General features: G+C 46.1%; 1 protein-coding gene across 5 annotated transcripts in view; it reads left to right on the top strand.

Annotated features, from left to right (window-relative positions):
- The window catches only part of GOLGA3 (golgin A3), a 46,922-nt gene that overhangs the window by 8,934 nt on the left and 17,860 nt on the right, over positions 1-20,128 (top strand). For 3 of the 5 annotated variants that reach the window (XM_027567151.1, XM_027567149.1, XM_027567150.1), the window contains exons 3-9: positions 431-670; positions 2,772-2,884; positions 7,597-8,255; positions 8,870-8,981; positions 13,659-13,965; positions 16,309-16,511; positions 18,552-18,689. In XM_027567151.1, the coding sequence (XP_027422952.1) occupies positions 431-670; positions 2,772-2,884; positions 7,597-8,255; positions 8,870-8,981; positions 13,659-13,965; positions 16,309-16,511; positions 18,552-18,689 (1,772 nt within the window). The remainder of the gene's footprint in view (positions 1-430; positions 671-2,771; positions 2,885-7,596; positions 8,256-8,869; positions 8,982-13,658; positions 13,966-16,308; positions 16,512-18,551; positions 18,690-20,128) is intronic. The other 2 variants (XM_027567153.1, XM_027567152.1) reach the window with 1 other exon arrangement.

Genomic DNA, 20,128 nt, shown 5'->3' with positions numbered 1-20,128 from the left:
TTGAAATAACTTTGGAATCAGCCCTTTGTAAATGTGAGGCTATGACACTGGTTAGTACTGCTGTTAACAACACTCATTAGAAACATTGTTGGCCACGTTTAAGGATTTGTAGAGGGTTTTTTTTTTGCTATTTTTTTAAAAACAGACTTTCATAAGATTTCTTACTGGTCTTGTTTAAATGGAAAGGAAACATGACTACTGAAATTCTACGGCTGTAGTGAGGAAGGTGAGGAGGGCGTCCTGCAGGTGAGGGCATCACTCTGCGAGGTTGAGTCGCTTGTCCCACATCACCTGCCTTTCGGAAGGACAGGCTTGCTGTCCTCGAGGAGTGAACAGGTTCCTGGGATGTGAGAGTACTCCCGTGTCTAGATTCCCTCTTGTCCTATTTTAGTTGTTAAAACATGATGGCCCAGCACACCCTCTTTTCCAGGTGCCAGTGCCAAGGTAAACAGAACTTCAGATGAAGGACGCCAGGGGGACACCTGTCTGAATGGGCCGACACCACAGTTCCCAGAGCCTCCCTCGCCATCGGGTCCTGATGCGTCTCCAGGTGTGGCTGGTTTCCATGACAACCTAAGGAAGTCTCAGGGGACTAGTGCTGAGGGCATTGTTAGAAAAGAAGCTTTGCAGTCCCTCAGACTCAGTCTTCCTATGCAAGAAACGCAACTGTGTAAGCATCTTCCTGCCGGGCTCTCCCCGACCCCCTCATTCCCCATCCCACCCCCTGGGCCCCTGTCACTCACCATCCTTGAGAGGCACAGGCCCTGAAGGGCTCGCCCCTCCGCCGTTGCTGTTTTATCACTGTGGTGGGTTGTGCGTTTAACAAATAGCTCCATTTCAGAGGGAAGATAGGCTTTGTCACAGCCTGATGGTGACAACGGCACTGGAGGCCCCAGTTTGCAGGGCCTGTGCATGCATGTCTTCCATCACCCGGGGTGGTGAGCAAGCAGCAGTGGGGATTTGATCTTGCCAGTTACAGCTTGAAGGCTTTCTTTTATGAGTTACTTTAATCAGCCTTTATTTTGTGCTAATCCCTGGGGATTCAGGGGCGAATAAGTTGCAAACTGTCAGCCTGAGAGCCCTGAAGCCTCCAGGCTTTTCTAACATGCAAGTTTTCACACACAGACTTGTATAATCTTACCTAATGGGGTCATTTCACAGCTGCAGTTGTTACACCTCATCCCTGCTTCAGTACTTCCTTCCCTCCCCTCCAGGTCAGCCACCTTCTCACATAGTGCCTTACAGGCCTCTGAAAACAGCCAGGTTTGGAGGATCATTGTTCTTAAAATGGGCCTGTGTCCTTCACATCATTGCATGCTCTTCTTACCTAGCGCTGTCACCTGGAGATTGCTCCACGTCAGTTGATGCAGCTCCACATCCATTCTTTTAAGGCTGGAGGAGCCCCGAGTGTGGCTGCATGCTGCAGCACTGGTGCTTTCATTTCTATGCACTCCATCCCAGGAGCAGAACTCTTGGTCAGAAGCAGTGGTTGTGTTTATCTCCATCATAGGTGGTCACATTGCAAGGGCGCTGATGCCCTGTGAGAGGACAAAGATGCTGTTTCCTTTCGGTCTTCACCAGTCTGCTGGGTGTGCAGCAATGCCGCCTTGATGTTTCATTTGCAACTTGCACTCCCATGCTTACTAGAGGGTGTTCACAGGAATTATTTCATTATGCTGTTTGGGTCACAGCATACTTTAAACAGCCAGGATGCTGTGTGAAATCCTGCGTCCTGACCTGAGGGCTTTGTGAGCTCTGGCCCCACGTTCTCCTGCTTTTCCCCTGGCCGCCCCTCCCAGGAATGTGCCCAGCCCTGAGGCCATGCCTCTGGTGGTCTCTGCCATCTGGACCACTTAGTAATGTGAAAAGTAGGTAAGCTCTTTCATATGAAACTTACTTGAAGAGTATGAGTGCACAATCAGTAACAACACTGGTGAATTCCTAGTGAAATCTTGGTGACTGCTCAGGTTTTAGGGATTATTTAAAACAACAGCAGCTTCCCTCCCAGAATTCATATTTGAGGATGGTGCCACCCAGGAAGGGGCTCAGTTATGGCATTCCTCTGCTCTCACCAGCCCCTTGGCCCTGAGCTGGGAGGCCTGGGTCTTGCCTTCCTTTCACTCATTGTTCAGCTCTTTTTTTTACCCAAAGTGAAAGTTTGGGTTTTAGATATTTTAAATTTTGTTAGCTGCCTGAAAGTTGTCAGCATAGTTCCCCTCTTGTCCCTGAGCATGGCCCTTGGACTGGAGTCGCCTCGGGTATGAAACTGAGGTAATCTGCTGGGACGTTCCTGGGTAAAGAAGGCGAGTTTGGTAGCATGTTCCTGTTTGCCGCTGCTGTCTGTCATTCCATCAGGATTGCTGTTCGTGTTCCTCTGTAATGTAAGGGAGCAGAGTTAGAGCTTGGTGGGAGCCTCAGAACACTCACACGGACACCAACTTCAAGTTCAGTTCTTTACTTACTAAAAGGCGCAAGTAGCGCGCGTCCTGTTTTTTGGCAGGATGCCCATAGGTGGCAGTGTGCTGCTGGCGGAGGCACCACGGCTGTGCTGGGCCACTGTGTCTGCCACCAGGTGGATCCTGTCTGTGGTCAGTCCAAGGCTTACATTTCTCTCTCCATTTGCAAACAGTTCTTTCAAACTAGACAGCCATGTGTTATTTAAAGCTAAATCATATTGGTAATAAAACGCTAGACAGCCAAGCTGCTCTTCTGATTTATCTTCTGTGTCCTGTTGTGTTGTGAGTTTCTAAATGGCCGTTTCCCCACCTCAGGCTCAACAGAGGCTTCGCTGCCCCTGGAGAAGGAGGAGCAGGTCCGACTGCAGGCTCGAAAACGGCTGGAAGAACAGCTCAAACAGTACAGGGTGAAACGCCAGCAGGAAAGAGTGAGTCTCCCTCTCTCGAACCAGCTAATGGAAAAAACAGCAGTCAGTCAGTCATAATTCTAGGATCTGCTGTTTATTTCTCTTTGCTGGGATGGGCTTGTGTGTGTCTCTGCAAAGATCATCTTTCTCATGTAGCTCCCACCCTTTGAGGAGATTCCACGGGGCTCTGGTTCCCACCCCTCTGGTCCTTCTTCCCTCCAAATAGGCATGTTTTATGTCTAAATCTGCCATTAGAAAAGCAGAGGCAGCGAACATGTGGGTGTAACTGCTCTCTGTACTTGAGCAGCCAGTCCTGGGTTTGACTTGTTTATTGTGTAAGTGATAGAGTTTCTACTGAACTTTGCTGTACAGTATTAGACTGTGTGGCATGTCACACACATGATAAGCGTGTGCATGTATGTTAGTCACTCAGTCATGTCCAACTCTTCGTGATCACATGGACTCCTCTGTCCATAGGATTCTCAAGGCAAAAATATTGGAGTGGATTGCCATTTACTTCTCCAAAGTATGTGCATAAGCTTTGCTAAAATCAGTTTTATTCAGGTATGAAACCCTCATTAGAATACTAATGAAAATAGTATTTTTAATCAGTCAAGTGATTAAAGACTCTAGGAAGTCAAGACTCTAGGAAAGGAGTGTGTGAAGGTTCACTTCAGTCTTAATCCAAGTTTATCGTGAAGTTGAGAAATTTCAAATTAAAGGAATTTGAAACTAAATGAACTAAAAAAAAACACGCTTTAAAAAAATAAAACACTTTCAGTGAATGATTTAGTTGTGACAAGTCCTTATCAGGGTTGGCTATTTGTTTTCCCAAGAGAGGATCTTGGCTTTTCGAGTGTCACTACTCCAAAGCCAATGTAAACAGACTGGAAGAGCCAGCACCAGGCTCTGAACTGACTGAGGCTCCCACCCGGTCAGGGGCATTCAGGCATCTATCCAGATGGCCTGTCAGAAAACCTTACAGTGACAGTCAGCAGTCAGGAGTTACGTGCACCAGGCAATGTTAATTTCCCCACAGATGAGACTCAGTCAGGTAAAGAACTTGCCAAAGGTCACTAAGCAGTAAAGTGGCGGAACCAAGATACAGACCAGCCAGTGTACATACGCCCCATCCTGTGCACAGCCTGCCTCTCAGGTTTGCACCGCAAGTCCAAGCTCTGTCTGGGTCATCCAGCATTAGGCAATTAATGTGTCAGGAGTTCAGGGTGAAATTTAACATCAGTTCCCATCTTTAAAAATTATATGTACGTGGGACTTCCCTGGTGGTCCAATGGTTAAGAATCCACCTTGCAATGCAGAGGACGTAGGTTTGATCCCTGTTCAGGCAACTAAGATCCCACATGCTTTCAGGCAACTAAGCCTGCAAGCTGCAACTACAGAGCCCGCATGCTCTGGAGCCCACGTATCACAGCTAGAGAGTCTGTGGACTGCATCAAAACCCACAGGATGCGACCAAAGATCTCGTGGCACTAAGAAAGACCCAATGCAGCAAATTAAAAAACAAAACAAGCAAGCAAAAACAGTTAAACTAAGAATGTGCTTAGTGCTTAGTTGATCAGTCATGTCTGACTCTTTGCTACCCCATGTTCGTGGGGATTCCCCAGGCAAGAATACTGGTGTGAGTTGCCATGTCCTCCTCCAGGGGATCTTCCCAACCCAGGGATCAAATCCAGGTCTCCCGCATTGCAGGAGGATTCTTTACCATCTGAGCCACCAGGGAAGCCCAAACTAAGAATAAAAAGATATTTCTTTAGGAATGTAGTTCATACTTATGTCTAAAGGTTAGAGAGGATGAGTGAAAGTCCCCCTGTTTTATAGTCTGGTAAAAACTTTGAGAGCGTCAAAGTTTTCCTTCATGTAGAGGCGAAGATTGTGCACAAGGGGAGCACCCTCTCTGTGCTGCTCTTTGCTCTTCACGCGACCTTTCTCACACACCTGTCCTGCCTCGGCGCAGTAGAGACCCTCCTCACCCTTTGTAACTGTGTGCACATACCAGCATTGCATTAACCAGCCCGAAGTGATCAACATTTTAGGTTGTTTCTAATTTTTTGAAATTGAAAACAATGCTGCAGTGAATGTTTTGTGTCTTGGTATACTTTTGTGGGTAAATCCTTAACTGTTAAATTATTGGGTAAAAGGTTTTATGTATTTGTTAGTTGATAAGGACTGGTTTACATTCCATTTAGCAGTCTGTAAGACTGCTAGACTTCTCATCTTTGGGAGCATTAGAAATAATAAAAATTGAATCTTTGTTCTCAGATAGCTGAGAAAAAAAGTACTTCCTAACAATAAGGAGATCAGCCCTGGGATTTCTTTGGAAGGAATGATGCTAAAGCTGAAACTTCAGTACTGTGGCCACCTCATTTGAAGAGTTGACTCATTGGAAAAGACTCTGATGCTGGGAGGGATTGGGGGCAGGAGGAGAAGGGGACGACAGAGGATGAGATGGCTGGATGGCATCACTGACTCGATGGACGTGAGTCTGAGTGAACTGCGGGAGTTGGTGATGGACAGGGAGGCCTGGCGTGCTGCAATTCATGGGGTCGCAAAGAGTCAGATACAACTGAGCAACTGAACTGAACTGAACAATAAGCACCTTTTTACATATTGAGTGTCTGAGTGTCTTTGTCAGCCTTTGTCTGTTTTTCAGTTTGTCTTTTTGCTGTGTTGGTACTATATATGAGGAAATTATTCCCTTTTAGTATTTTTGCAAATAATTTTTTCTTAATTTTCCATGACTTCTTCTCTGGTATATTTTTTGCTGCACATCAGCTTTTTGTTTTTGTTCATTTTGGCTTTGCTGCTCAGCTGACAGGATCTTAAGGGATTGAACCTGAGCCCCCTTCAGTGGAAGCTCAGTCGTAACCTCTGGACCACCAGGGAAGACCTTGCACGTTGGATTTGAACGTTTACATTCAGAACTTTCAGTCTTCGCTGTTACTTCTTTTAGGGTTTATATCGTATTTAAGATCTTCCCATTTGAAGGATATAAATTCACCTCTTTTCTTTTTATACTAAAAGTAAGAGATAATGTAAAAATTTTCATAAGTTGTGTTTTTTATTTTATTATGTAGATATAATCCACTTGCTTGGATGGAGGCGAGAGGTAGGAATGAGCCTCTTTGTGGACTGCTGGTCGATTATCTCAAGGCTGCTTATTTTGTAGTCTGTCTTTTCCCTTTCTGGCGTTCTCCCTTAATATCTTTAGACGCCACCAATACTTGGGCCAGTTCTTCGGCTGTGTTCTGTGTCATCAGTCCGTCTGCTGCTTTTCTTGGTCTCTGTGGCTCTAATTATGGCAGCTTTATAGTGTGTGTATCTGTCTGGGAGGCCCGGTCAGTCTGTCGCCCCATATCCCTTACTCTTCCTCACTGCTCCGACTCACTTATCCTTGCTGCTGTGTCACAGCATCGTTCTGAGATGCTCCTCACCCACCTGGTCCCTCACCACTTTGGGACTGCACTGACTTTATAGAATAACATGAACTGAACATTAATTTGTAAAAGAAAGTCATGTTGATTTAGCATCAAGGAATGTCATCTTCTCACATCCTCAGCTTCATTCAAGGCCAGTTGGGAAGTTCTAGCTAACACAATGATATGAGAAAAAAAAATGAGAGATATAAGTATTAAAAAATAGGAGAGGGCTTCCCTGGTGCTCAGTGGTGAAGAATCTGCCTGCCAGTGTGGGAGACATGGGTTCGATCCCTGGTCTAGGGAGATCCCACGTGCCGTGAAGCAACTAAGCCCATGTGCCACAGCTATTGAGCTCATGCCCTAGAGCCCAGGAGCTGCAATTCCTGAGCCTACATGCTGCACCTGCTGAAGCCCACATGCCCTAGAGCCTGTGTTCAGCAGCAAGGGAAGCCATCACAATGAGAAACCCATGTACCACAACCAGTGAGTAGTCCCTGCTTGCCTCAACTAGAGAAAAGCCTGTGCAGCAACAAAGACCCAGTGCAGCAAAAAATAGAAAGAAAATTATTTTAAAAAGAAAAAGAGAAATGACATTGTTATTTGCAGGTGTTGGTAACACCTTAGAAAAATGTTGGCGAATCAACTGAAAATTGCTATTATTATAAATTTATAAAAATATTATAAAATAACTGGGGTTCAGAAATTGTAAGTTTGAAATACAGATATGAAAAGTAGTTATCCTCATATGACCAGTTATAAAATTAGAGGGAAAAAAGTAATATTTACAGTATCAACAAAATAATTTCTAAGTATCAAATGGCAACAAAAATGGTTTAGAATCTAGATAAAACACTACATAAGTTTCTCTGTGGAGGATCATGCAAATAGATATGAATAAATAGAAGGAAAATGCTCATTATCCCGTAAGTAATTATAAATTTATGGTAATTCTAATTCAACAGGACTAATATTTTAACTTGAAAAATTTAAAGGTTTATCTAAAAGGTAAACATGAGAGAATAGGCAGGGAAATTTTGTGAAGGAGGTGTGATGAGGAAGGACTTGCTCTAGTAGGTGTTTTAAAATGTCATCAGGTCACAGTTATGACAGGCCTGTGCTTGGACTTTCCCTGGGATGGACATGGAGGAGTGAGGTTAAGAATGGAAGGCCCGTGACGTGGGAGCATGGCGGGAGGGTGCTCTGTTTATGTAATCGGTATGGCCTTTCTGGGTGGCGATTTTTGAATGCTGCTTGTCAATTTTAAACATAATTTTTGTACTTTTTTTTCCTCTTCAGTCCAGTCAACCTGTAACTAAAACGAGACTTTTTAGCACACTTGATCCTGAACTCATGTTGAACCCAGAAACCTTACCGAGGGCCAGTGCCGTGGCTATGACAAAAGAATATTCCTTCCTGCGCACCAGTGTCCCTCGGGGGCCGAAGGTGGGCAGCTTAGGGCTCCTGGCACATCCTAAGGAGAAAAAAAGTTCCAAATCAAGCAAAATTCGGTCTCTGGCTGATTACAGAACTGAAGATTCAGACGTTCGGAATTCTGGTGGAAATGTTCCAGCTCCGGACTCTACCAGGGGCTCCCTGAAGCAGAACCGAGGCAGCGGGACATCAGTGGTGTCTGAGGTCAGCCTGTGCCCCGAGGCCGACGACCGCCTGGAGAATGCATCCCTGACTGGAGACAACGTGTCCGAGGCTGACGGGACGGAGAGTGATAGCTCCTCCTACAGCAGCGTCTCCGCCCGCGGGACACCAGGCATCCCAGCGAACATGGGGGGCACGCGTGAGGCCCCCTACATGGTCAGTGGCAGGGAGATCGCAGTTGGAGCCCTGGGCCAGTTCCCCTCCATCTCAGATGTCCTGCAGGCTGCAGCAGCCGAGCACCAGGAGCAGAGGCAGGAGGTCAACGGGGAGACACGAAGCCGGACCAATAGCATCTGCAGCAGGTGGGTGACACTGGAGCCCACGAGACACCACCTTCCCCTCAGAGTTCCACGCTCACTCCTTAACATTTGATTTATACACTCTCTGTTGCTTTGTTAGAAAAGAAACTGTGTCTGATGAGTGCTCACCTGCAACGTTAAGGTATTCTGCTTTCCAGGATTTGTTGCATTGATGTGACATGGACTCACGTCTCCATAAAGGTGTTCTGGCCCTGTGCTGGCTGTAAAGGCCCTACTGTGGGCGAGAGTTTGAGCTTTAACTGTCTACTTAAATCTTTTTACTTATCTGTTTTTTTTAAAAAAAATTAGGGAAAGGGCTTAAACCTAAGGACTTGACCTAATTTTAAAAATTAGAAAAGATGGTTAAGAATTCATCTTCCAAAGCAGGGGATACAGGTTTGATCCCTGGCAGGGAACTAAGGTCACATGTGCCTCAGGCCAACTAAGCCCAAGTGCTACAACTAGAGAGAAGCCTATACCACAGTGAAAAAAAAAATTTTTTTTAATTAGGGGAGAGTAGCCAGAGGGGTATGAAATCTGGAGAGTATGGATAGCATAAAGGAAGATAACGATCAATTATATGCCCACCACCTGATCCTTTTGTCTTTATCCTCTAGTGTGTCCCTGGAAAGCTCTGTTGCTGAAACTCATGATGAAATGTTACAGGTTCTTAAAGAAAAAATGAGACTCGAAGGACAGCTGGAAGCTTTATCATTAGAAGCTAGTCAGGTAATTGAAATTTGATGGATGTATTAATGTGCCATGTCTTTGGAAAGAATGTGCACTTTCCTATTCACTACACACCAAGTTTTACACATGTCTTTAAGAAGAAGCTTTATCATCATTAGCAGCCTTTTCCTCTGTAACCATTTATTTTTCCCTTGTTCTATTTGTCAGCCTTGGAAAGAGGTATGCTAGTTTCCCACTCTGACTGTGGGGCTTCTCCCTGTATCTCTGTTAGGATCTGCCTTGGATACCTCCTAGCTTTGCTATTAGAGACCCAACAGTCCATAACAGTTCAATCTTTTGGAGTGGATTTCACCTCTTTCTGGCTCAGTGAAATTGTCATCTTTGTCCCTTTAGTAGTTTTTGGTTTTTCTGGTACGAATTTTGCTTTATCTGGTTAGCATATGCCTGAAAAATCATTTTCCACCCCTTAATTCTCAGCATTCCTATCAATAATCAGAGTAAATCAGTTCAGCTGCCTTTGACCCTCTGCACTTGGCAGGAAGATGGCAAGGGCCTGGGGAGGTGTCTGGTCACGGCAGTGGGGTAGGGGGTGGGGGCTGTCCCCTCAGTAACCGGTGCTGTGGGGATATGGGGAGGGCACCCACACTAGAATGCTTGCTCTGCTGTATAAACTCCAGACTGAAGAGCTGATTACTGAGGTTTCAAGGTTCCTTTTGGTTGTACACTGTTTTCACTTTGTCCTATGGAACATGAGAGATACCTGGAGTAACAGGCAAGTTTGGCCTTGGAGTACAAAATTAAGCAGGGCAAAGGCTAACAGAGTTTTGCCAAGAGAATGCACTGGTCATAGCAAACACCATCTTGCAACAGCGTAAGAGAAGACTCTACACATGGACATCACCAGATGGTCAATACCAAAATCAGATTGATTATGTCTTTGCAGCCAAGGATGGAGAAACTCTATACAGTCAGCAAAAAGAAGACTAGGAACTGACTGTGGCTCAGATCATGAATTCCTTATTGCAAAATTTAGTCTTAAATTGAAGAAAGTAGGGAAAACCACTAGACCATTCAGGTATGACCTAAATCAAATCCCTCACGATTATACAGTGGAAGTGACAAATAGATTCAAGTGACAAGTAGACAGAGTGCCTGAAGAACTAGGGATGGAGATTTGAGACATTGTACAAGACAATGTACAAGACATTGATCAAGGCCATCGCCAAGAAAAAGAAATGCAAGAAGGCAAAGTGGTTGTCTGAGGAGGCCTTACACAAAGCTGAGAAAAGAGAAGCTAAAGGCAAAGGAGAAAAGGAAAGATACACCCATTTGAATGCAGAGTTCCAAAGAATAGCAAGGAGAGAAAAGAAAGCCTTCCTAAGTGATCAATGCAAAGAAATAGAAGAAAACAATAGAATGGGAAGGACTAGAGATCTCTTCAAGAAATTTAGAGATACCAAGGGAACATTTCATGCAAAGATGGGCACAATAGAGGACAGAAATAGTATGGACCTAACAGGAGCAGAAGATACTAAGAAGAGGTGGCAAGATTACACAGAAGAACTATACAAAAAAGATCTTTATGACTCAGATAACCATGATGGTATGATCACTCACCTAGAGCCAGACATCCTGAAATGTGACGTCAAGTGGGCCTTTGGAAGCATCACTACAAACAAAGCTAATGGAGGTTATGGAATTCCAGCTGAGCTATTTCAAATCCTAAAAGATGATGGTGTGAAAGTGCTGCACTCGATATGCCAGAGAACTCAGCAGTGGCCACAGGACTGGAAAAGATCAATTTTCATTCCAATCCCAAAGAAAAGCAATGCCAAAGAATGTTCAAATGACCACACAATTGCACTCATCTCAGTTCGGTTCAGTTGTTCAGTCATGTCTGACTCTTTGCGACCCCATAAATTGCAGCACGCCAGGCCTCCCTGCCCATCACCAACTCCTGGCGTTCACTCAGACTCATGTCCATCGAGGCAGTGATGCCATCCAGCCATCTCATCCTCTGTCGTCCCCTTCTCTTCCTGCCCCCAGTCCCTCCCAGCATCAGGGTCTTTTCCAGTGAATCAGCTCTTCGCATAAGGTGGCCAAAGTACTGGAGTTTCAGCTTTAGCATCAGTCCTTCCAAAGAACACCCAGGACTGATCTCCTTTATAATGGACTGGTTGGATCTCCTTGCAGTCCAAGGGACTCTCAAGAGTCTTCTCCAACACCACAGTTCAAAAGCATCAATTCTTCAGCACTCAGCTTTCTTCACAGTCCACCTCTCAAATCTATACATGACTACTGGGAAAACCATAGCCTTGACTAGACATACCTTTGCTGGCAAAGTAATGTCTTTGCTTTTGAATATGCTATATAGGTTGGTCATAACTTTCCTTCCAAGGAGTAAGCATCTTTTAATTTCATGGCACTTATCTCCCACGCTAGCAAAGTAATGCTCAAAATTCTCCAAGCGAGTCTTCGCCAGTATATGAATTGAGATCTTCCATATGTTCAAGCTGGATTTAGAAAAGGCAGAGGAGCCAGAGATCAAATTGCCAACATCTGTTGGATCATAGAAAAAGCAAGAAAGTTCCAGAAAAACATCTGCTTCTGCTTTATTGACTACACCAAAGCCTTTGACTGTGGATCACAACAAACTGTGGAAAATTCTTCAGAAGATGGGAATGAATACCAGACCACCTTACCTGTCTCCTGAGAAATCCGTACTCAGGTTAAGAAGCAGCAGTTAGAATCAGACATGGAACAATTGACTGGTTCCAAATTGGAAAAGGAGTACATCAAGGCTGTATATTGTCACCCTGCTTATTTAACTTATATGCAGAGTACATCGTGCAAAATGCCGGGCTGGATGAAGCACAAGCTGGAATCAAGATTGCCAGGAGAAATATCAATAACCTCAAATATGCAAATGACACCACCCTTATGGCAGAAAGCAAAGAGGAACTAAAGAGTCTCTTGATGAAAGTGAAAGAGGAGAGTGAAAAAGCTGCCTTAAACCTCAACATTCAGAAAACTAAAATCATGGCATCTGGTCCCATAGCTTCACAGCAAATAGATGGGAAAACAATGGTAACAGTGATAGACTTTGTTTTCTTGGACTCCCAAATCACTGCAGATGGTGACTGCAGCCTTGAAATTAAAAGACACTTGCTCCTTGGAAGAAAAGCTATGACCCCACCTAGACAGCATATTAAAAAGCAGAGACATTACTTTACCAACAAAGGTCCCTCTAGTCAAAGCTATGGTTTTTCTAATAGTCATGTATGGAGGTGAGAGTTAGACTATAAAGAAAGCTGAGTGCCGAAGAATTGATGCTATTGAACTGTTATGTTGAAGACTCTTGAGAGGCCCTTGGACTGTAAGGAGATCAAATCAATTCATCCTAAAGGAAATCAGTCCTGAGTATTCATTGGAAGGACTGATGCAGAAGCTGAAGCCCCAGTATTTTGGCAACCTGATGTGAATAACTGACTCACTGGAAAAGACCCTGATGCTAGGAAAGATTGAAGGCAGGAGGAGAAGGAGACGACAGAGGACGGATGAGATGGTTGGATGGCATCATTGACTCAATAGACATGAGTTTGAGCAATCTCTGGAGGTTGGTGATGGACAGGGAAGCCTGATGTGCCATAGTCCATCGGATCACAAAGAGTTGGACACAACTGAGTGATTGAACTGAACTGATCCTCCTGGAATTTGATTTGCTCTTCAGCTGTGTCCAAGCCAAGATCTTTGTGGATTGTTACGGGTGCAAAACTTGCTGGCATTTCTGTGAAGACACTGATTATACTTCCTATAAAATTTTATTGCATCTGCTCAGTTAGCTTCTTTTCTTTGAGTATTTGTTCTTCTGTTTATTGTATCTGTTTGTCTTCGCAAGGTTGTTTTTCTCTTATTGTATGTTGTACAGCTGTCTGCTGCTTTTTGCATTTTGAAATTGCTGTACATCCACGTCCTAATAGGGTGACTTTAGGGTGTGTGAGAGATGCTGAAGGGCTGGAACTGTGCCCTTTGCTCCCTGTCTCTTCTCTGGTGCTCCAGGCGCCTGGGCCTTCTGCTGGCCCCACCTTTCCTGTCACTTCCTGCTGTGTCCATCAGACAGGGGTCCCTGTGGTCCTGCCACCTAGTACAGATGGTGCCTCAGGCTGCTCTGTGCCCCTGGCTACAGCCCTCAAGGCCTCATGGAATGGTGCCCTTTCCCAGCTGATGTGTTCTGTGGGTTTGGTTTTTCCCAAACTTGTATCTGGCTGCTCTCTTCATCTATTAGAGATCCCTGAGCTCTCAGGTATTGTGTGTGTGTGTGTGTGTGTGTGTGTGTGTGTGTGTGTGTACACGCTTGTGCGCTTTTTTCTTTTTTGAACAAACATGTTTTCCAACATCCTTGTGGGCGAGAAGGTGATCGCAGAGCCTTCCCCCCATGCTGGCCTGCTCAGGTGCCGCCATGCAGAAAACAAGCACATTCTGTCTTCACCCCACCTACCTGCCTGCAGGGCCTGGTTGGAGAAACCCCTTCTTTGGGGATAGCTGTAATGCTGGAGTTCCTGAATATTTTGTACAATGTGGCGCTTTCCTGTAAAGGCCACCTGTTGGACACCTTTCTTTGTCTCACTGGCTGAGTTTTGGCAGCCCTCTTATTAGGCAGGGCGGAAGTGACTTATTTTTCCAAGAGTCAGCATGGCTGTTTGTGGGTCTCTCCAGGCACTTAAAGAAAAGGCCGAGCTGCAGGCGCAGCTGGCCGCTCTGCACACGAGGCTGCAGGCGCAGCTGGAGCACAGCCACAGCAGCCAGCAGAGGCAAGACTCACTCAGTTCAGAGGTGGACACCTTGAAGCAGTCCTGCTGGGACCTCGAGCAGGCAATGACTGACCTGCAGAACATGCTGGAAGCCAAGAATGCCAGCCTGGCATCCTCCAACAGTGACCTGCAGGTGGCAGAGGAGCAGTATCAGAGACTAATGGCCAAAGTGGAGGAGATGCAGAGAAGCATCCTCAGTAAGGACAACACAGGTGAGCGGTCCCGCATATGCCCCTTCGTTGTATGCAGGTGCCCAGGGGCTGTGCCCCTGGAGGTTTCGTCTCATCTGCTCCAGTTGTTCAGTTGCTCAGTCGTGTCCGACTCTTTGTGACCCCATGGACTGCAGCACGCCAGGCTGCCCTGTCCTTCACCATCTCCCAGAGCTTACTCACACTCATGTCCGTTGAGTTGGTGATACCATCCAACTATCTCATCCTCTGTCATCCCCTTCTCCCTGTCTGCTCTGGGGACTGACCTACTGTCCCATCAATGTGCTGAGGGGTTATTGTCCCTTCTAATTTGTACATGAAGTGTCCACTTGCCTAACGGAGGGTTATCTTTGGTTGAACTTGTGGAATTCTGCATGTTTTTGCATGCGCATCAAAGGGTGGCTTATGTCTTAGAAATGGACTTTGGACGCTTAATGGTTAGATGTAATTGTTTCCACTCGTTCTGCCTCCCTAGTCGTTTGTTGCTTGAGGGGCTAGACCGGCCTGGTTATTCCAGCATTGCAGATGCTGTTTGGAATATTTAAAAGCAACACTGAGACCAGTGACTAGTAAATATTTCTTTTTCCTCCTTAAGTTCAGATTTTGGGTCTAGCTGGGTCCCTAGGGGAGCCCCCTTCGGAATGATAGACAAATGAAACAGTGGAGCCTGGGAGCCTTAGTGGTAAGTGAAGGACTTGTGGGGTCCTTCCCTCGTGCTCTCTGCTCATTCTGGGGACACACACTCCATTCCCAGAGTCCATGAGCCACACATGTCCAGGCACCAAGAACCTGGTCTGTGGGCTCAGCATCTCCCTGTGCACTGCGGGCAGGAGAAGGGTTGGGGGTTGGGGATGGGGAGAAGGGCACTCAGAGCCCAGGGGAGTGTCAGCCCAGATCCTGGTCCTCCAGAAGCCTGGATAGATGACACCCTCATCCTTGAAGTCTGGGATCCTGAGAGATGGGGAGTGGTTCGGCGGGGTGGCTGTGAGGGACCAGGTCTGCCCACATGGAGTCTTGGTCGTAAGACTTGTGAGACTAGGTTTCAGATCTTATGACAGAAAAGAAAGAGTGACAAGCTGCTATCACAAGAGCTTATCCTGATACTGGGGACGGGGGGAAGTGGTGGGGAGCACCAGCTGAGAAATATAACAGCTGACTGTTTTTAGTCTCCAGGCGTTTTATGATACCCAGTCCCTTAAGAAAATTATTAATATAATGTTCAAAAAGTTCTGTAGTGCTCGGGTTGCAAGGTCTGACCTGACCAGAGCAGGTCAACAGTGACCTACACCCAGTACAGCGCCGGCTGGGTGGGGGATTCGGGGTGTAGGGGATGCTCCAGTTGCCTTCCTAAAGCCCTACCATGCTGAACTTTGAGGCACATCTGTTCTCAAGGATTTCAAGAGCAGAGGTTGGATCTCCCAAGATGAGGGGTCATGAATCCTGTTATTTTTTTTTTGTTTCATTTTAAATTTTTAGAATTTAAAATTGTACGTGTTTTCTTAAGTGTTTGGTGAAATTTATTTTTTAAATATTTGACTGGTTTTGTTTGGACTATGACTTGGGTTTGTGCTGTGATTTCTTGTCTGCTCCCCCTGCCATCATCCGTGTTAAGAGTTGACCATATCAGCAAACCAGTGGAGTTTCTTGTGGATACCGTTCCTGAGTTTGTTGATGACTCACAGACTTCATCAGGCCAAAGTCTTAAGCCAGAAAGTTCCCAGACACACAGTCGCTCTCCCTGTTTGCAGATTCCCTAGTTATGAATTCACCGACTCACTGAATTTAATCTACTCAGAGCTCTTTCCGGTTGTTTACAGACAGGTGCAGAGCAGAGAACCGTGGGGGTTGCCTGATGTACAAGGCTCAGTTTTCCCAGTTCACTTCTTGTTCCCCAAGTGCCCTTTTATGGTCGATTTAGTGCCATTTTTTTGTTTATTTTTGTGCTTTTGGGGATGGTTTTGCTATTTACAGTAAACCCCAATACTGTCTGGTGTTGCTAAGTGCAGGATGGTTTTGATGCGCTTTTCAGAGAAAATCCTTACGCTAGACAAGCTTCATCCAGGCAGAGGTTGGGTGCTGTCGGCTGTCAGTTCAGTGTTAATGAATCCACAGAAAGTGAAGTCAGATGTCTTTCAACAGAAGCACATGTAAAACAAGGTTTTGTGTTAATTAGTTGATGAGAAGTGACCAGACCCCAACTTAAATGGCCCTGCTCCAGGGTTAAGTGCCCTCGCTTGCACTTCAGACGTCACTGCTGAAGAGGAGAACCAGTGGGTCCCCGCTCTCTGCGGAGGCCAGGCTTCCCAGGCCATGCAGCGGCCTGAGCACTGTGCTTGCCTGTTTCAGTGCACGACCTGCGGCAGCAGATGACAGCCTTGCAGAGCCAGCTACAGCAGGTGCAGCTGGAGCGCACCACACTCACCAGCAAGCTGAAGGCATCCCAGGCTGAGATCGCGTCCCTGCAGAGTGTCCGGCAGTGGTACCAGCAGCAGCTCGCCCTGGCCCAGGAGGCCCGGGTCAGGCTGCAGGGCGAGATGGCCCACATCCAGGTACAGCCCCCACCGTGGCCACAGGGCCACACTGCATGACTCGCGTGGAACACTTGCTTTTCCTCCATATTGAAAAGACTTCTGAGTTTATATTTCACAGAGAGGTTTTGTTAAAATCTGCTGACCACCCGCCTAGCTCACACCCCATGACGTGTAGTCACTGCCTTCTGTGATCTTCTGACACAGCTTCTGCTAGAGCATTTTAAATTCTAAAGTCGCCCTCTCTGGGACATCTTGTGTTCCTGGCTCTGACTAATCCATTCCATCCCCTCTCTGAGGGGCGCCTGGTGTCTGAACCCAGCTATCAAATGCATGCCTGCTGGGGTCCTGAACCTCTTACACCCCGGCTCTCTCACCTTTCACCACCTCCTGTCTCGTGTTTCTGACACGCAGAGAGCACGGTACACGCTGCTTCCCAGTGGAACCTCCTTCCTCCAACTGCGTGATCACCTGATCCTTCCAGAAAACACTCATTTCCCAGACCCCGAAGGAAACACTTCCCACTCTGTCTTTCCATGTTATTAGGGTGCAAGCGTGTTGGCACCTGATTCTGCGTCAGTGGGAGCAGGTGTGGGTCCAGGTCTGCAGGGTGCTCTGGAGGCACTCGGGAGTCGTAGGCAAATTGCTATAATACACTTTGCCCCAAATCTCAGGGTTTGGACTAATTGGACCGATTGTGAAGGTGCCTTGGTCAGCCTGTCTTCTCTTTGAATTTTGCTGTGGGTTTTATCACCTCCCTTTTTTTTTTGGTCCAGATTAAATATTGTAATTTAACTTGTTAAAATGTTCAAAACATTGAAACTTTATTTCTCAAGTGGAGAATATGAAGTACTTACTTCACCAAAAACTCCTTTTTAAAAAAATCTGTAATCTACAAATATACAAAAATTTTATGTGTTTTTTTGGCAGTACCATTTCTGGTAATTTTTATTTTCATTCATAAGTTTTCTAACAAAAATTAATTCTTAATCAGAAAAAGTTATCACAATATATTGCTAAATGAAAACAATTATAAAACAGTAGCACAGAATGTGATTCAACATACGCTGTTTAAAAAGAGGACCGTATAGATAAGGATTTGTTTACATAAAGTGTAGGTGGAAATAAATCATTGCAAGTCAATGCAATTTTGAAGCTATTGTGGATTTTTTGATGCATAAAAACATTTAAAGAAGCCAGATTTATGTGTCCTGACATAAGTCAGAAATGGCATTTGGAAGACAAAAATGGAAGATTCCAAGGGAATGGCAGTTTGAGAACCATAACTGCTTTATTCAAATACCTTTGGCACCCAATTCCTTAATTAGAGTGTGTAATAAGTTTTTGCCCTCTTTTCCCAGTAGCATAGATATGTCCCAGGAATTCTCAGGTGAGAGGAAAATGCAGGGTGGTCTTTATTCTTTTGTTACCTTGAAATAAAATCCCGGCAAATTATGCTTTCCCTTGCTCTGGGCACCTTCTATTTTAAACCCTGAAGCTCACAACATCTGGCCGCACCTGGCACCTTACAAGTCTTGGAACATTCACATTGGCTCTGGAAGGGATGTCCTTGAAGGTCTGGGTCAGACACTGAGTGGATAGCCAGCGCCTCTTCCTGGGAATGGCCAGGGTCAGCCTGATATGTCCAGAATAGTCGGACATTGAGAGGGCAGGGCCCAAGATGTGTCTCCCCATAGGTCCGTTCATTTGATGGTTAGATTCCTGGCTGTCCCTGCCACCCAGATGAGGCCCCTCACCTCAGGGGCTCAGAGATGCAGCTGCAATGAAAACTATTGTGCAGGTCTCGCACCGTCATAGGGGTGATGAGCACTGAGTTCTGGGCTGCCGGCTAACCCCTCTTAAGCACACAGAAGCTGGGTGGCCCAAGTGTCACAGTGGCTGCCAGCAGCGAGGCCTGGCATGGAGGGGTCCTGGGGAACGGCCCTCCTGGGTGCCAGCACTGTGCAGAGACCCTGAGGCCACCAGAGTGAGGGACTGGACTGGGCTGGGCTTGTGTTTGAAGTCTAGCAACCTGAAACTTTATGTTGTTTTTCTTTGAAGGTTGGACAGATGAGCCAGGCGGGTCTTCTGGAGCACCTGAAGCTTGAGAACGTGTCCCTGTCCCACCAGCTGACGGAAACCCAGCAGAGGTCCATCAAGGAGAAGGAGCGCATTGCCGCCCAGCTCCAGGGCATTGAGGTGGGCCAATCTGCTTCTGGGTCTTGGGGTTTGGGTATTTTTCCTTTACATTGATCAAGAAAATAAAACAATACACACACATACATGTGAACATTGGTACTATATATGTCCGTATGTCCGTATATCTTTTAAAATGTCCTTTTTGAACCATCTGCAGTGATCTAAGGTTTCAAGATTCTGTCCCTCATGTTCACTCTATGCCCATCCCATCTCTTGTCTCTTGAGTTGTTAGTGGTAACCTGTGGCCCTTCTCTGAGCTGCCATGTGGGCCAGCCTAGTTCAGCCCTCAGCCTACATTAACATTTCACCCTCCAGCAGCCATGAGGAATAGTTAGAACCATGTTCAGCCATCTCTGTGGATTATCCCCGGGGAAGGAGATGCAGAGGCTTTGAACTCTGCTCTTTGTCAGCTCTGAGGCCCTGGATTTAATATCTTAACCTCTCTGGGTTTTGTTCTCTTTGTATTAAATGTGGATAATAATACCTGCTTGACAGGCTTGTTGGAAAAGTAATAAGGGTCTGCGGCATCCTGGCAGTGTATTCAGGGCAGTTTTATGCCGAGAACATCAGTGGTCTTTTAGAAGCACGTGGAAGGTTGGCATCCTGTTACAAGGGTGGTTCCTGTCTCCCACATGCACCTTTGTCCTCACAGATGATGTGGGTGTTAAAAGACAGTCATGTTTTTGTCAAACATATGTTTCAAGGGCTCAATGTCAAAGAACTGAGAAGATTTTAAGTTATAAGCTCATGTTTTTTCCCTAAGAAAACACCCAGGCGTGTTCAGTCTTATCTACATAGTCATGATGAATGCCGTATTTGCCCCATTGGCCCTGATCTCTAGTTTTACCAAGTGGCATCAGGAAATAATCTTGTGGAAGAGAGTGTGCCGTGTATCTCACCCCAAAGTGGGGATGTGCTGTACAGCCTGTCTTCACACAAGTGGTCGTCATGGCGGTTTCATTCATCACTTTATCCCAGTTCTTAAAACTGAGTGGACTGCTTGCTTCTCTCTTCAGCCGGGTCCAGGAATTAGCAGGGGAGTTGTGGGTAGAGGAGTAAGCAGCTAACCTGTCTCATGGGCAGCGGGAGGGCACCAGCTTTCTGCCCTCTTGTCACTTTTGGGCTCTCGGTGGGTCGTGGACAGGTTAGTGATGGAGACCAGGGCTTCTCTCCAGGGTGGTTGGTTTGTCTGCTGAATCTGTAGCCATCAGGTTATCCTGCTTTTTAAAAACTATTTCTTTATTTTGACCGTGCTGGGTTTTCCTTGGCACACGTAGGCTTTCTCTGGTTGCAGGAAGTGGGGGCTGCTCTCTGTTGCAGTGCACTGGCTTCTCGTTGCCGTGGCTTCTCGTGTTGTGAGGCATGGGCCCTAGGGTGCACTGGCTTCAGAGGCTGCAGTTCCTGGGCTTTGGAGCACAGCCTCAGTAGTTGTGGCACAC

This window comes from Bos indicus x Bos taurus, chromosome 17 (genome assembly GCF_003369695.1).
Source record: "Bos indicus x Bos taurus breed Angus x Brahman F1 hybrid chromosome 17, Bos_hybrid_MaternalHap_v2.0, whole genome shotgun sequence".
NCBI lineage: Eukaryota > Metazoa > Chordata > Mammalia > Artiodactyla > Bovidae > Bos > Bos indicus x Bos taurus.
Note: the sequence above shows the minus strand (reverse complement) of the source record. Positions and strands in the feature narration are given on the sequence as shown.